Source organism: Polistes dominula, unplaced genomic scaffold, assembly GCF_049000335.1.
Source record: "Polistes dominula isolate Pdom_NZ unplaced genomic scaffold, Pdom_raw_medaka contig_31, whole genome shotgun sequence".
Taxonomy (NCBI): Eukaryota; Metazoa; Arthropoda; class Insecta; order Hymenoptera; family Vespidae; genus Polistes; species Polistes dominula.
The window spans coordinates 5,770,978-5,787,486 of record NW_028300925.1 but is presented as its reverse complement, the minus strand read 5'-3'; the positions used below and the strand labels follow the sequence as shown (position 1 = coordinate 5,787,486).

Below are 16,509 nucleotides of genomic sequence, written 5' to 3'. Positions count from 1 at the left end.
CTCTTCCTCTTCCTCTTCCTCTTCCTCTTCCTCCTCCCTTCTTTTTCTCTCTGGTGAGAAGAAGAGGGAAAAGGGAAAATGCTTTTGTGCTTTCTATTCGATGTCATTGTCTTTTTGTTTCTCGCTTGTTTCGCTCGGTTCTAAATGGTGCGAAAGATTTATTAATAATTTAGCGCATCTGTGTGTGGTCTATATTTTTGTGCATGCATATACGTGTGTGTGTGTGTGTGTATGTATGTATGTATGTATGTATGTATGTATGTATGTATGTATGTATGTATGTATGATGTATGTTGTGTGTGTGCTCACGGAGTGGAGTGACGTCGATTAAACTCGCGCTCATCGTGCGAACGTTTTCTCTCCATCCTCTGACCCCCTTCCTGTCTCCCTCCCTCCCTCTTTCCCACTTTCCACCCTACTCACCTTTCTACTCTCAACTTCGTATAGATGTTCTTCGAAAAGTTAACTCTTTCTCTCTCTCTTTGATTCTCTTTCATTTTCTCGCGACGTGTCATGCCGTAGCATAGCGCCCCAACGAAAATTTCATTTAGCCCAAGTCCTTCCGCTTTCAGACGTTTCATTTACCGCATTCAAATTACTTAGCGAATTAAACAGAATCGATAATTTCACTCGACCATTCCGCGATGACGAGAACTCAAATCTTGGTCGAGTGCGATTCATAGTTTTCAATGAAATTGATTAAGACTTACAATTAGTAGTATATATATATATATATATTATTTTTTTTCTTTCCTCTCGTCTGCTACCGTTTTGCACGAAAAATATTCCACATAGCTATTTATTTATGATAATGTCCACGTATTTATTTCACGTGTTTTTTTATTTTTTGTCTCTTTTTAATTTTTTGTTCTTGTTAATTATTTAACAGTCATACGATACTTCCTCTTTATGTGCTACGTATTCCGGTATTAACGTTTCGTTGTTTCTGTATAATCAAATTTATTTTAACTGGAAGTTTTATTAAACACCGGTACAACTTTCGTAGTTTGTATTTTTTTTTTGTTCTTATTGATCATATTATTGCAAATATAACAAGTTTGCGTGGGAAACAGTGTATTTGTTTGTTACAATAACGAAAAAAAAAAACAAACATGAACAATACGTGTGATTGTTACAGAAAAATTCTCTCCATCGACGATTCTAAAGATCCTACCTGGCATATTTTGATTTTCAGCGATCGCATAAAGGTTGCATTGTTTTAACGTTTCATATTTCTAAACTTTATGGCTTGTGTTTGTAGCGGGAAGTTATTGAAAGCAAGGGAGCTCAATTACGGTTAACCGACTTGTAGCTTCTATCGTTAAATTGTCATTTAGCCGATCCCAGCCTTCGTTCTGTCATATACGACGTTTGTTTTACGAGTCGCGGTAAAGAGAAGTGAAGAGAAGAGAAGAGAAGAGAAGAGAAGCTGCGCGCTTCGGTGTCTTTGCGAAACTTTATCGTGACTCCCTGGTCTAATTAAAAGCAACGACGCCGACACACACCGATTAGAACATGTCACGAAGTTAATTTATTTTAAACGGTTTTACTCCTTACTACGTCGAATTTTACGGTTTAATCTTGTCGAAGATTAAACGCGATATATATTACGTTAATTATCGATTTATCTGTTTATAAGATGAAGTAGAAGTTTGGATAGAAGTTAGAAAAAAAATATAAAAAGTAATACACAGACATATGGAAAATGAAAATAGATTTTATTGCAGTGTAACAATACCAAACGCGTTGTACTAGATTATTGAAATTTCTCTATATTTATGAAGCATAGGATTTAAACGTTTCTCTATAACTCAGCGTGTATTTCTATGCTTTAATCATAATAATAGTTTCAGCTTTTGTTCGTTCCTGTCTATTTACAGGTATTACCTCTAATGCTTTGCAAAGCAACAGAATTTCCATGCGATTCTCGGTACATACGTGCTAGTTCTACGAGTGAAATCGAACGTACTACATATATGTCCATATATATATATGAACATGTGGATATACATAGATTCATGTACATGTGGACATGTACATATACATAGATTCATATGTGGACGATACAAGAGACTTTGAAACTTAATTCGTATAGTCCAATACTACCTTCCTTTTCTACCGACAATAATACGTGCCTTTCCCAGCAACCAACTTTATATTCTCTACGTACTTAATAAACTACGGTCATTTGTCAACACCGAGTCGGAGTTACGATCATTTTGCAATGTCAACTTCTCCGTGCGTAATTACGCGGTTAATTACAGGACCGAAGAGTACACGGGTCTGACGAACAATTCTTTTCATTTTCATTGTGCGAATATTATTTTTAAAAACTAACTGTAACATTAAATTATCTAAAAATGGGAATAAGTTTATCCGTTAGATGTTCTTTTCATATTTTTTGAAATCGATGGATAATATTCGTAAAAAAAAAATAGTTTATTGCGAAATCTTAGAAATTGATTTAATTAAAATTTATGTGAACAAGTAGAGTTATTGTTCGTTAGAGAGACAGGTTAGTACTTAATTAGTCGCTATATATTAACGTCTAATTTGTTAAAGGATCACGATTGACGGAGTTTATCACATTGTTTCTTGCATTAACGTTTATCTTATTCTCATTCACTTTTACTCTTCGACGGTCTGAAGTACAAAGTGGGTAGCAAACAAGGGGTGAATTCTTTAGCTTGGAATAATAAGCTGCGTTAATATTTGCTTCGTTCTCAAACGATAAACCCACGAATATTTCACGGTTCCCTTGAGACTATATGGGGGTTCATTGTCCGTTACTTTAATAACTTAAATCTCTCAGATCTTTCGAAGAACCAACGTACAAAGGGATATGTCTACGATTCGAAAATATTATTTATGTATATTACATTATTACAATATTACGTCCCGATTCGTCTATTCATTAAATTCTAAATATTTGTTATTTTAACGAATATCCATAATTTATATTCTCTATGCTGAGAGATTTCATTAATCTATGTATATATATTTATAATGCACAAATTTAACAATTATTAATAAACTCGTAAAAATAAAATCTGGTACCTGTAAAATTTGATAAAAATTGTTCACGATAATTTTCTCATAAACGGAAGAATTTGCGCCATATAAATTTTACTTTGTTATGCGGTTACCATAACGATATTAGAAGCTATTCGAATAAGCCTCCGTACTTAAATTGGCAAAGCAGACGCTTTTGGTGCGAGGAAGGTCATTTCGATTTGGCTATTATGGTAATAATTGCGAATCCCTTCCCTGTAATTGTCGAGAAATAAGACAGAAACGGCAAACGACATGGGATTTGCTACGGAAGCGTTACCTCCTTTCTGCAGTTATCTTTTAAATTTCTAAGTAAAGTACGATATACGATAATATGAGTATTATTGTTAATCTGATAACGAAATTAAATTTCAAATTTTTGAAATTTTTTCTGACAAAAGATATTTTAAATAATATTCCCTATTTTTTTTCTAAAACATTTTTATAAATACATTTCATTTTTAAATCGAGAAAAGAGGTATCATATCAGATATATAATACATTGGGAAATAAATACGATGAAAACGATCGCGATAAATGGATTTTTGTTTTCTTTTAGATTCGATATATAGATCCTTTCGTCAACTTTTCGTGGATAACCAATACGCATTTTTTGATTTTGCCGTTTCACCGAACGAAAGGTTACTTTCACGCTTCACCAAATTGAGGCAAGTCGCCAAAAATACGCACGACCAATCGATTTATTCCGTCGTATATTTCAGGATTAGCGAAGTCCGAGGTTCGAAATCTCGAAAGAATATTTACGGCCTAGACTTCAATACGTCACTCGATAAATCTAAACCGAACCGAATTAATATCGAATGTTGTCATGCTAGACAGATAAAAGTTGTGAAAAGTTTAATACATGTAATTGAACGAACTGAGTAATGAAATTCCCATGATTATAAAATGAACGAATCATCGTACAGTTTTTTTTATTTCAATTCGAAGATACATCTTTTTATGTCAACAATAGAATTTTTCATATTTCAAGATACATAAATGTAATTATTGAACTCTGAAGCATAATTAAAATGGTTGAAAGAATCCAATGCATTCGAATAATCATAGTTACGGTATGTTTCATCCAGCAAAACAATTGTGCGTGCAATGATAAATTTAAAGTGTAGAGAATCAGCGTCGAGAGCGTGGTCACCGTTTCAATCTCCATGGTATGTGTAGAATTTGTGGAATGATCATTATTGTGTTCTCTCCTTTCGTTCTCTTCTCTTTTACCCCGTTTATCTGATATTTTTTATTCTCCCTTTTTTCTACTTTTTTTTGTTTGTTTAAGTATCATCAATTATTCATTAAATGGTTTCTATAAAATGATACAACACATGGATGACAAAAAATGATACTTGTAATCGTTTAAGTATTGTTTTCAAAATAATATCTTCAAAGTAGAATTTCTAGAAAACACGTGCATACAAATATTTAATTATCAAAGATAGGTGTTTTTACCTGTTAATAAACGATTCGATTTGTAATAAGTCAATTATTACTTACTGATTCGTTCGGTAATAAGTCAACACGTATTCGCTTTTGAGTCTCTTGAGCCTCGCTATCCTTGATTAACTCGCTCGGGTAATCAGTATGAGAGATGAAAATTCTTGAACGAGCAAATTGATGTATCATTAGAGAAATGCATCTCGTTAGTGCCAAATTACATTTTCATAAGTAACGTAATATCCTATTTGTGAATTATGATGTATTAAACATTAATCTATTACCTAAGTCAGAACGAATATCGTGATATTATAAATGATTGATTATTCGTATCTCATATTTTACGATTTTCTATTAATTTTTTAAACGAAAGAAACTTTTTTCGGATACTCGGAGATTTCATTAAGATAATCTATAAGGTAAATATTAAAATTTCATGATAAAATGTTGTTGAAAGGATCCCAGTTCATTATTGTAGGCGTTAATTAAAAAATGTAAGTATATAAATTCATTTAGGATGGAACTAACCATTTTGCAAAAGACGACTCGAGACATTTTCTTGGCGATCAATTTCAATTAACCAACGGCCGAACAGCGGCGTTAGCACACCGAAGAATATGCCTAAACGCCCTCCTACATAATTGATGCGTTCGTTATTATCCCCCTTGTCGTCATTCAAACCATGACAGTCCAGGGGTTATTTTCACATAAATAATGATACCAATTAGCAACTTCAGCTACTCTACAGTAGCAATCAGTTAACGCAGTCAATTACTTCTCGATAAGGGAGGAAAGCTCTTTCAATTGCAAAATGTTCTATACAATAGGTAATTATATCTATAGTTAATCACAGGAATATTTGAATATAAATATAAGTATACTAAAATCTATGTTAATGTTTGTCCAAAAATTACAAAAACATTGTAATATTAAAAATACTTTTTAAAAAATTATGTACAAATGTTATAATAAAAAAAATTGTTAACATAACTTTTATCATTAATAGAACAACAATAATTTTGTATGTTTTATAATTACATAATAATTCTTCAAATGTAATTTTTATTATTGCACATAGACAGTAAACTAAATTTTCAATATCTAGTAAAAATTTTATAGTGTCTCGTATTTGATTTAGATAAAATAATTCAATTCGAAAAATTGTCCAAACATTTCTGTGATTCAGTGTAGGTGTTTTTCTTTGATATCGCGTCGTGTCAACGTTCGACATTGATTTTATATATACATATCTATACAGGTACTTGGGTATACACGTATGTATGAGAAATAAATTATGATGGTTATTCAAGACATAGTTTCTTTGAAAGCAATACCTGTTTTGTAGAAGAAAATTTTACGCTCCGATGTAGCACGCAAGCAAGCAAGAAAGCAAGTAAGGAAGCAACCAACAACGTCGAAACTGACACAAACTTTTTGTCTCTTCGTTTTAGCGAATTTCTTAGAGAAGCAGCTGAAGAATCTGAGAGTTGCGATTTTTCTTTTCTTCTTTTTCATCTCGACGACTCTTTCATATTTTATTTCAAAGACACATACTTATGAGCTTTCTGAACAAGGTATATGCAAAAGTATTTTTCTACGAAGAAAGAACATTGCCTCTCTTACATCTTATAACTTCCATCGTCTTATGAGGGAAGACGACTTTGTCATAAGAATTTTTTTTATATTACGATACAATTCAACATTCTGTCTGTTTTTATAATCATTTATAAAAAAAAAAAACGTCTTATCTTCTATTAATAATCGCGGAAATCTTTCTCCATTGAATTTCAAATAATTTCGTTAGGAAAATGTGTTATAGATTAATTTTGTTGTAAATGATAACGTAATTTTTGTTAACAATAATAAAATATCATTAATGTATACATATAATTTATTACTTTCTCGTGTTACATGTACTTGAGAATACTATATATTTACAAAACAATTGATCTTAGAAAATAAAATGCAAACGAACAAAGAAAAAAAAGGAAAAAAATAGACAAGAAAAGGAAGGTATACGTTTAACCAAGTTAAAGATTTTCCAAAGAAATCGTCTAGTACTTGGTTAGCTCCTAGCTCTCTTGTAATTCCTTCGTTGGACGGTGATACAGATAGATGGCTTCTAGATTTCGTGGTCGATGGTCTAGACCACCGACGAAAAAAAAGGAAGATAAAAAAATGAAAGGTTGAAAAAACTTTAGTTGGAGAAGAGACGCGGAGAAACGAAGAAGAAGAGGAAGAGGAAGAAGGCTCCGTGGCTTGGTTAAGCACGGATAGAAGAGAAAACAGAAAAAGAAGAAGAGGAGTTTGCGCCAATTGGAGACAGGACGAAGAGGATTTCCTCCTTTTCTAACGCGGATAGCTTCGATCTATCCTATGGATCACCTTCGACTGGCTTTGCTGTTTCGATCCTTTTAGTAAGTGTTCCTATCCTTCCCCTTCTTCCTATCCTTCTCTCACTCACTCTATTCACTTTCCCTCTCTCTCTCTCTCTCTCTCTCTCTCTCTCTCTCTCTCTTCCTTTCCATTAAAGGAAGTGGGGAGATGGAGTGTCCTGGAAAGCCGCATACCGATCAATGTCACACCACCGTTTGCTTGTGTTCACGGTCTTACATTTCCTGTCTACCTATCGTCGTCCTGCTGAAGTATCAAACACCTGTGCTTTCAGGAAACAGATCGGATCTACGAGAGCTTCTGCTCTTCTCCGTTCTTCCATATCGAATATGTGGTTTACGATAGCTTACTCGATTGATGGATATTTTGCTAATCGATAAATTTATTCTATTTTTATTTATTATAAATATATTTTCCTCATACATGCTGTTCGACTATTACCACTTTTCAAGTTTTTTATACATTTCATTTCTTATTTTTATATGTACTTAGATTATTTAAATATTTTTTTTCACTCGTTGAGAAAAGACTCGTATTTAATATTTGAAATAATGAATTTTCCATTTTTTTTTATGTCATCTAATTAATTTTCTTCGTCGCAAAGGGTCGGTTCCCCGGCACTTTTGGGGAAGTAAAAAAAAAAAAAAAAAATGGAAACAAAAAATAAAGAAAAGAAAAAGAAAACAGGGGAGTAATCCCATACGGCTATTCTAAACAAATTCTCTTTTCTCTCTCTCTCTCTCTCTCTCTCTCTCTCTCCTCGTTTTCCTTCTTTTGCTTCAAAAGCTCGGCTCATATTCTCTGGCATCCATTAAAGTCAGTTGTGAAGTTTGAAAAAGATTAATGAGTTAGTAATGGAGTTTGTAGCTTTGTTGTTGAATGGTTACAAATATTGATCTCACTTTTCTTTTTAGTAAAAGAGCCTTGATTAAGAAAAAGAAGCTGCGGAACTTTAGGAATAAAAGTATACGCGAGAATAAGTTAAATTTCTTGTTTCTGTTTCTAAGGGGAGACTAAAAAAAATACAACAAGAGTTTGAAGTTATGCTTATGCGTGTAACTTTTGACTACTTATGAAAATAAATATAAAAATATTTCCATGAAATATTTTTATTGATATCAAATACGTTTTATTTTTCCTTTTTTATGCAAATAGACATTTCTGTTATTTTCATTTTGAACATAACTTATTAACATGGCATTTTTTTCTTGTTGATATCCATTGCTCTTTCATATCGATATGAGTAATAACGCGAATTCCACGATATTGCGGTGAGAAATGAGTATCTAATTACTCTTGAATCGGTATGCAGATGAGTTCGAAACTAGATTCTGTTTTTCATCGATGAAGTCGATATTACGAAATAGTAGAAGCATCTGAGTAAATCGAGGTATATACTGGGGAATGGTAGGGGTAACGAACTTGGGCAAGATGTTAGTGAATTTGCCAGTTCCATAGCCCAAGGTTGTAAGAGTTCGAGAAAGAGAAGGGGGGGAGGAAGAAAGAGACAGAGAGAGATGGTAGAAGTGGTAGTAGAGGTAGAAGAAGATAGAGAACTGCTATACGGTGATTAAATTTCCGCGTTGCTCCCTTTGCGAAGGGTTGTTTCATAGGAAATTTAAACAAGATCTTAACAAACGGTTTCTCCCATCGTTCCTGAGGACACCGTGCACACGATCCTCGTACTTTACATCTTGTCTCCTTTTCTTTATCGTCGACTTGCCTTGACTTCTTAACTTTCTTATTTTATGAGACTGATCCAACAGCCTGGAAAAGTCCTCCTTGAGGAAGAATAAGGTAAAATAAGAAGAGGGAATACCTTTTAGTAATGTACGATGTAATAAATGTTTATACGATTTGGTATAATAAATTCCTGTCTTTCAAATCTTTAGAAAGAAATAAAGAAAATGAATAATACATTAAATTCAATTGTAAATGAAAAATGTCGAGAATCGTTAATAATTCTTTCACTTTTCCTATTGTTATAGTAATCGTAATAAAATATGCATATGTATTATAAAATGATTATTTAATATTGTAGGATAAAAGTATTTTGAAATGATTCATTTTTTATACTTTGAAAAGTAAAAAGAGAAGCAAAATAATAGTCAATGAAATATCGAAAAATAATAACGCATTTTATTTCCCGAAGGAAAGGATATGATTTCATCTTGTACCCTTGAGATTTCATCGTCAGCTGTCTGTCGATCTTTTCCTTTGACATCCCTGATTCCGTATCTTCCTTCATCTTCGTGTTCGTTTTATCTCTCATCTTGATCCAATAATATTTTAGTAGTGTTGGTTGGTAAAACTTTCGTTGGTGAAAATATCGTCGGCATCTAAGTCCGTGATAAACTCATTCCCATGATAGCGATGCCATTGCTCACCGGTAGTTAATTATTGTGGATTAAAACGCTACAAAACTTTGTCGTCAGAGAGGGAGTCTGTTTTCGTAGAAAAAGTTTACTGCCCATATCTTTTCGAAGTTGAAAGTTTATTTTTATCTCGTTATTTATCGTTTCTTTTACACGACCAAATTAAAGTTACTGGTTTGTAGGATAAGGCGTTAATATTCTCTATCGCGTTACTCATTTGCAACTCTTCGTTATGAGGTAAGTTATTTTCTAAACTCGATAATTATGTGAGATAACCCAAAAAAAAAAAAAAAGAGAAAAATGAACGAACAAAATAAAGATGAACGTAACGCATATCATTATTTAAATATATTATTATACATATAACTATGTCAGACAAGCAAATCAATATCTCTGACAATGAATTTATAAAATAAATGTAAATTAATGATATAAATATTATAAATAATTATTACTTACCTGTTTGATATTTCTTCAATTAGGAATGGTGATGTATAATTAAAAATTTGAGTACAATGTGGAATGAAAATAGATCGATAAATTGTGTCTCTTACGTTACGATTTGTTTTATAAATCATGTTTTAAGTTAATTTACAAAGTAACGTTGTAATACATAATTGGTAATTGATCGATATTTCGTCCATTTAATTAGCTGAAAAATATACGATCGTAAATCTATGCGAAGAGAGTGAAAGCGATCATTAATCTATCGTTTCTCCTTTCAATTATATACTTAATGTTCTAAGAGCACGCAAGATATAAAAAAAAAAATGAAATAAAAATGAAGAAAGAACGTCGATAATAATAAATTGTTGAACAGGCGAGAAGAAATTCAAAATAATAATGAGCTACAGAGGCGTGCATCTTTGTACATCCGTTTATTATCATCATCATAGTCGTACTTTGACACTGGTTATTTAAGAAAGATAATGTCTAGCCTCTTCGTTATATCTTATCTGCTTTTTCTCCGCTCTTATTTTTTGTTTTTTTTTTTATTTTTTTATGTTAGTTTATTTGTTTGTTAGTTAGTTTGTGTTTATTTGTTTGTTTGTTAAGGTATCTTGGCGGTTAGCCAAGCCTCCAAAATTAAGTTCGGAAGCAACGTTTCAGTACACTCAATGCTGTCACCGCCGATAATGGTTTCGTATTTGAGCTTTCTCTCTCTCTCATTCTCCGAGGTCTTTCTCGCATTCGTACATACGTATTTATTTGTAGCCGAACACACAAGCAAACCCTTTTTATCTCTCTCGCTCTCACTCACGCATCACACATATTCTTACACATACATACAAATGCACATGCTTGTTTTCGTTCATGCAACGCTCGATAAAAGTTCTTTCGAGCAACTCTATTTCTCTCTCTATTTCTCTCTCACACACACACACACTTTTTTTTCTTTCTTTTTCTAAGCACTCGCCCTCGTTCCATTATACGAAGCACATTTCGCCACCGTGGTTTTCTTTTTTGTTGACCGCCATCATCGTCCATCTTCAAACTACCACGCCTATCATCTTCTATTTCGCGCTCCGAACCTTATTGCCTTTTTTTCTTTTTTTTCATCTTTTCTTTTCTTTTCTTTTCTATTTTTATTTCCTTTTTTGCACTCACTTGCGTTCTAGCAAGGAGTCCATTTTCCTCGGTGCACCACAAAGGAAGTTGAGCTTGTAATCCGAGCGACACACTCCCTTCGTCATATGATTATTGTCACTTTCTCTGCCGCCCGCTTCACGCGTTCGGTTTTCAACGTCGCCCCGTCACCAACGTCAACGTAGTTTCTCTCGTTCTCGTTGAGAAACGAGACAGGACGTAAGTGTTCTCGGTGTATTGTTTTACACGCGTGCGCTCACTTACCCTTTCGCAGGTCCTTCTCTATTATTCTCTCTTTCTCCTCCTTTCTCTCTCTCTCTCTCTCTTCCCTCTTCTTTTTTCTCTTTCTCTCTATCTCTCTCTTTCTTTAATACTTTTGTATGACTTTTTTCGCAAAACCTACATACACAGTTTATTTTTCAACTTTGTCGACAGACGTAATTCATATGTACTATAATATGTCCTTCTGTGTCGTTTGAATATCTACGAATCGACTAATCGATGAGTCATGAATCTTGAAATTATTTAGATTTTCTCACTTTGGTAATGTCGTTTCGAGCATTCTCTCAAAAACGTGTTCTTGATATACATGTCGCATTTTGCTTCCGTACCTTGCCTGATGATAAAGCGTATTTTCAAGATCGAATGGCGTCGATCGAATCGAACGGCAAAATGTCCGTCGATAAAGATCCGTTAGTTCGAAAATGTTATACGTTTTGAAAACAGAGCTCATGGGGAGAAACCAAGTAATCTTAGTTCTTTAAAAGTGAGTCGACGAAAGTAAGTAAAGTTTAGAAATCGTTGGAGTTTCACGATATTGATAACCGAGGCAACATGTTCGCGAAATTACTTGAGAATCTTCCTGAGATATTCAGCAAGAATAACTTTTCTCGATCGTTCGAGTATCGATTCTCGCGTCCTCTCTTGTTGTTCCTCAAGTCGCCTGTCTCTTTCGAAGAGTCTGGCGCACTCCGATTCTGGTCACCAAAGTTCCGTGCTCGGTGTTAACGTATGAACTTCGATGTTTTCATGACGATGGTATCTATCTCTTCGACGAACTGTAGCACGTCTGGATAAAACTACGGTCAAAGCTGCTGCCGCACCTAAAGCAGCACCAACGAGAATCAACATTCCGGGATGAGCGCCAGATAATTGTTCGGACAATCGTGTACCGGAATCGGTCGCACGACCGTTCAATTCTTCTGCTATCGTGTTCGATACTATCCCGTTAGTCAATACATATTTTTCTTTTGTCAAGTTATTTTCTTTCGTCAGGTACTTCTCCGACATCGTCGTATTCATCTTCGTCGTCGTCGTCGCCGTCGTCGTCATCATAGTTTTTTCCTCATTCCTTGGATATTCTGTAAACTTAGATGTCTTCAACGATGCAGACAAATCATTATTGGAATTCGTAAGAAACTTTTTTAACTTCTCGCTCTTTTCAATTTTGCCTTTTGCTTCGGAGACGTTAATGCTGATGGAAGAAAATGCAGCTTTGTCATCTCCTTTCATATCGATCATCAACTTTCCTTTTCCTTTGCGCCTTAAATTTTGAACGCTACTGTCTTTTATTCTCAAGTCCGTACCTTTTAACGTCGGCAAAGTTATGTTTCTAAAGGACGTCGGTGCCTCGTAAACGCGAGGCACGTTCGTCGTCTTTATCGTTGAATTTTCCACAGATGTGACGTCCATTTCGTTCGTAGAACTGGTGGTAACTTCGCGAGTTGTCGTTTTCGCTAAGTTAGAATAATTAACAAACTCCTCCTCTTCGTTCGTTTCGAAAGTTGACTCCGTGATATTCGCGAATCCGTTAATAATATTGTTAGAGGAAGACGTGAAAGACGAACCGAAGGTTTCGTTTGAAGTTCGGTCGAGTACGAGAAGATTCGGCAATGCGATCAATGGGGTCGATCTACTGGTCGATATCAACGTGGAAAGTGTTATGGGTGGTGAGGGTAGATCATGTAGATAAGTTCCTAATAATTCCTCTGGAGCTGCGCATTGAGAGATTTCGATATCGTTGGTTTGCTCTTTGTGCTCTCTTAACCATTGTCCTAACCAGTAAAGATCTTCCGTGCAATTCCACTCGTTTCCAGTTAGCCGTAATACACGAAGTTGCGGTAACAAGTACGGCAAATCGGATCTAAGGGTCGTAAGATTCGTCTCGGAAAGGTTTAATTCGAGGAGACTTTTGCAAGCGGAGAGAGCAGCATCGTCCGTCAATAACTGTCTGGCAAGAACGGGACTTCGCGAAACGTCGAGAACAATAAGTCTTTCCGGTGTCTGTACGGGAAATGCCATGTCACCTTGTTGTTGGGATTTTTCTTGAAGGGACGTTAATCCGGATATACGAAGCTTGGCAAGGTTACTTGGACCACTCAAAGCATTAACGGTCAACGCTTTTACAGGATTATCGGACAGATCAAGTTCCTTTAGTGCGAGCAGTTGACTGAATGATCCAACTTCGATTTGACCGATCTCGTTATCGTTTAACATTAGTAATCTCAAATTACGAAGTTCCTGGAAATCGTTTCCTTTTAAAACGGTTATGGCGTTTCGTCGGAGGTTCAGAATGGTCAAACTACTGGGTAGACTTCCGGGAGTCTTGGTCAAAAGATTTCCAGAAACGTCAAGCTCTTCGAGCACTTCCAATCGCCCTAAAGCGTCGTCCTCGATTTCAGTGAGACGATTATCGGAAATGTCCAACATTCGTAGGAGAGGATAACTGTCGAGGTCACCGCCTCTGATGGTGGTCAACTTATTGCCCGCTAAACGTAACGCTCTAACCGATCTGGTTAGGGCTGCTGGAACTCTTGCAAGACCCGTACGCGAAGCGTCCACAGTTTCTAATCTTCTCCCGGTGCCGAGTAAGAGAGACACATCCTTCTCCTCCAAAGGATTTTCAGCTAATCTCAAAACCGATAGTCCTGGTAAAGGTTGCAGAGTTCCCGAAGCGGCCTTTGCCAAGCCGTTCCTTGAGACATCGAGTTCTCGAAGTTTATCGAGACTCTCGAACCATCTCGCGCCGAGCACTTGAAGCTGGTTACCGCTGAGATCTAACTTTTGAAGAGAGTAAAGTGGCGTCAAGGCGCTGTCCGGTAAGTCCGCAAGCCTATTATCCGACAAATCGAGGAACTCGAGACGATCCAAGCCGCGAAACGCGTCCTCGTGCACCACCGCGATCTCGTTATGTCGTAAATGTAAGCGCGCCAGTTCACTGAGCGTCCTAAAAATGCCGACGTTCACGTCCTTCAATAAATTATTCGATAGATCGAGACACGTCAAACCGATGAGACTCGACACTCGCGCGTCACTCAAGTGTGCTAGCTCGTTGTACGACAGATTCAACGATCGTAGCCGTTCAAAACCGTGCCACGAGACGTTTAAGAACGTCAGCGAACAGTTCGTCATCGTCAATTCGTCCAAATAGGGGAGCGCCGTTTCGATAGGAGCGCTTCGGCTCTCGTTCGTCGTTGTCGTCGTCGTTGTCGTTGTCGTCGTCGTCGTCGTCGTCGTCGTTGTCATCGACGTCGAAGTCGTAGTCGTCGCGTTTGACTCGAGATAACTCGATGCTTCGAGCTCGATCAAAAAGTTTGTTACCTCGTGTTCCTCTGCTTCCTCTACGGACAATCTCCTTGTGTTATCGGGTAAGTCCGATAATTCTGGCACGCGACCACGACACGTCACATCCGCGAATACCGGCGAATCCCTGTCGACGATGACACCTTGTTGACAGACACAAAGATCGGGACAAGCGGAACCGCTCGCCATCAAGGCGAGCAATATGAATGGAAGCCACATTGCTTCCAACGACTGCGACTTCACATCTCGACGTTCCTCCGTTTTTATCCTCTATCGACGTTTGCGGCGAAGACGATGACAATTATTACAACAAGTAGTATAACGACGACGTGCCTACGGAGAAACGTCGTCGATTTAACGATCCCTGCTGAAATCATCTACGAAATACTCCACTTGAACAAACTACTAACCTACTAATTCGTATTATTATATTATTATTTTTATTATTATTATTATTATTAATCTTGGATAGTAGAAACGCGTTAGAACGATCTACGATCTATCCTATCTATCGGTCGGTCGGAGTCGAACGTGATGTCCATAAGAAGGACTGCCAAACACTGCGTCGACGAACTCGCAGCTGCACTCGCTTTCCTTCTACCATCCCTCTTTTACCCCCCAAACTCCGATTTGCCCCTACCCCGCAGACTCATTCCATCCCTATCTTCCGTTTTCCACGGGGCGCCTCTCTTTCTCCCTCTCACTCTCTCCCTCACTATCTCCCTCTCTCAGCCACTCTCGCTCCTCTACCGCCACCTGCAACCCTCTTCCTCGTCCTCCTTCTCCTCCACCCTTCCGTCGTATCTTCCCTCTCGTACCTACCATACACCTACTTCCACTTCCATACCAACCACCAGCAGCCGTCGCTTTTGCTCTCGAACTCGATAAGGGGCGACGCGCGCGCGCGCACTCGCGTTTTCCGACAACGTACTGACGCCGCGACTGATACGGAGAGGGGTTGAAACGTTGAAAGAGTAACAGAGAAAGAAAATTAACATCGTAGGTGGGAGCAAGAGAGAGATGTAGGGAGAGGGAGAATCGGTACCGTGTGATTTCACGAACTACCGCCGATGCCATCCGGCTGGCTGCATGACTGCTTGGCTCGATGCTTCTCTTCCTTGGATGCTTGCTTGTTTCCTTGCTTGCTTGCTTGCTTCCTACAGCGTACAACTCCTCTCTTCAATTTCTTTAACTCGATTCGCCTTCTACGATTGCGATCGAGCGAAAAGAGTTTCCAATGACGTACCGTTTTAACGCCGATCCCTGATAGGGGGTCTCTATTTTACGATATTCTTTGAATTTTTAAGATCGGAGACTTTGATTGTACGATTTCTCTATCTCTCTCTCCCCCTTCCTTTTTATCCTTCTTACTGGTTCTCAATGCAACGAGAGATCCTGGGGTTTGTATTGGATCGTAGTTCAAAGAGACCGATCCAAATTTGCGTAAATAGCTCAACTCGCTTGGGATCTATATTATGAACGTAGAGTCAAAACTACTAAACCCTACCACAGCTCAAATCGAATTCTAGAATCTCTCCTTTGATCGAGGAAATGTAGACACATCCCGTTTGCAATGGAATACGATCGAGCAATATTTTTTTATATAGATCATTTGGACATCGATCATTCAAACGCATTTACAATCGGATTACCTATATAAATCAAATATGAAAAACAATTGTGAATAATTATTAAATACATGCGTTTCTTCGATACACGTGTATCACAAATTATAGTAATAGTTCTTGTTTTTACGCGTTTCGATGAATATAATACTAACGATCAATTTTGTATCAATTGTGAAGAAAGACCGTAACGAAATTGTCTGACGATCGAGTGGCTTTAAAATCAAGATTGATTCGCATATTAACCTTAATTAGATATCGTCAGGAGGCCATTTTATTGGCGATTAAGTTAGAATATTGATCTATCGAGAATCTAGTGATGTTTCGTATTTTCTCCCGCGATGTTTACCAGCAATCAGGTTTGTATTGATGACATTTTCAATAACATTTAATAATTAGTTTATGAGCTGGTAGGATTAAAATGGGCATCGATATACTCGTATAAA

The 16,509-nt window shown here is 36.7% G+C and overlaps 2 protein-coding genes across 2 annotated transcripts in view; one reads left to right on the top strand and one right to left on the bottom strand.

Annotated features, from left to right (window-relative positions):
• The window catches only part of timeout (circadian regulator timeout), a 166,786-nt gene that overhangs the window by 38,017 nt on the left and 112,260 nt on the right, over positions 1-16,509 (top strand).
• Positions 9,811-15,024, bottom strand: LOC107073940 (uncharacterized). Its single transcript, XM_015334898.2, has one exon. The coding sequence runs from the start codon at positions 14,655-14,657 to the stop codon at positions 11,838-11,840; it is 2,820 nt and encodes a 939-aa protein (XP_015190384.2). The 5' UTR covers positions 14,658-15,024; the 3' UTR covers positions 9,811-11,837.

What these genes read in the sequence shown, in the direction of transcription:
- LOC107073940 (XM_015334898.2), bottom strand. Translation starts at nt 14,657, where the DNA reads ATGTGGCTTCCATTCATATTGCTCGCCTTGATGGCGAGCGGTTCCGCT.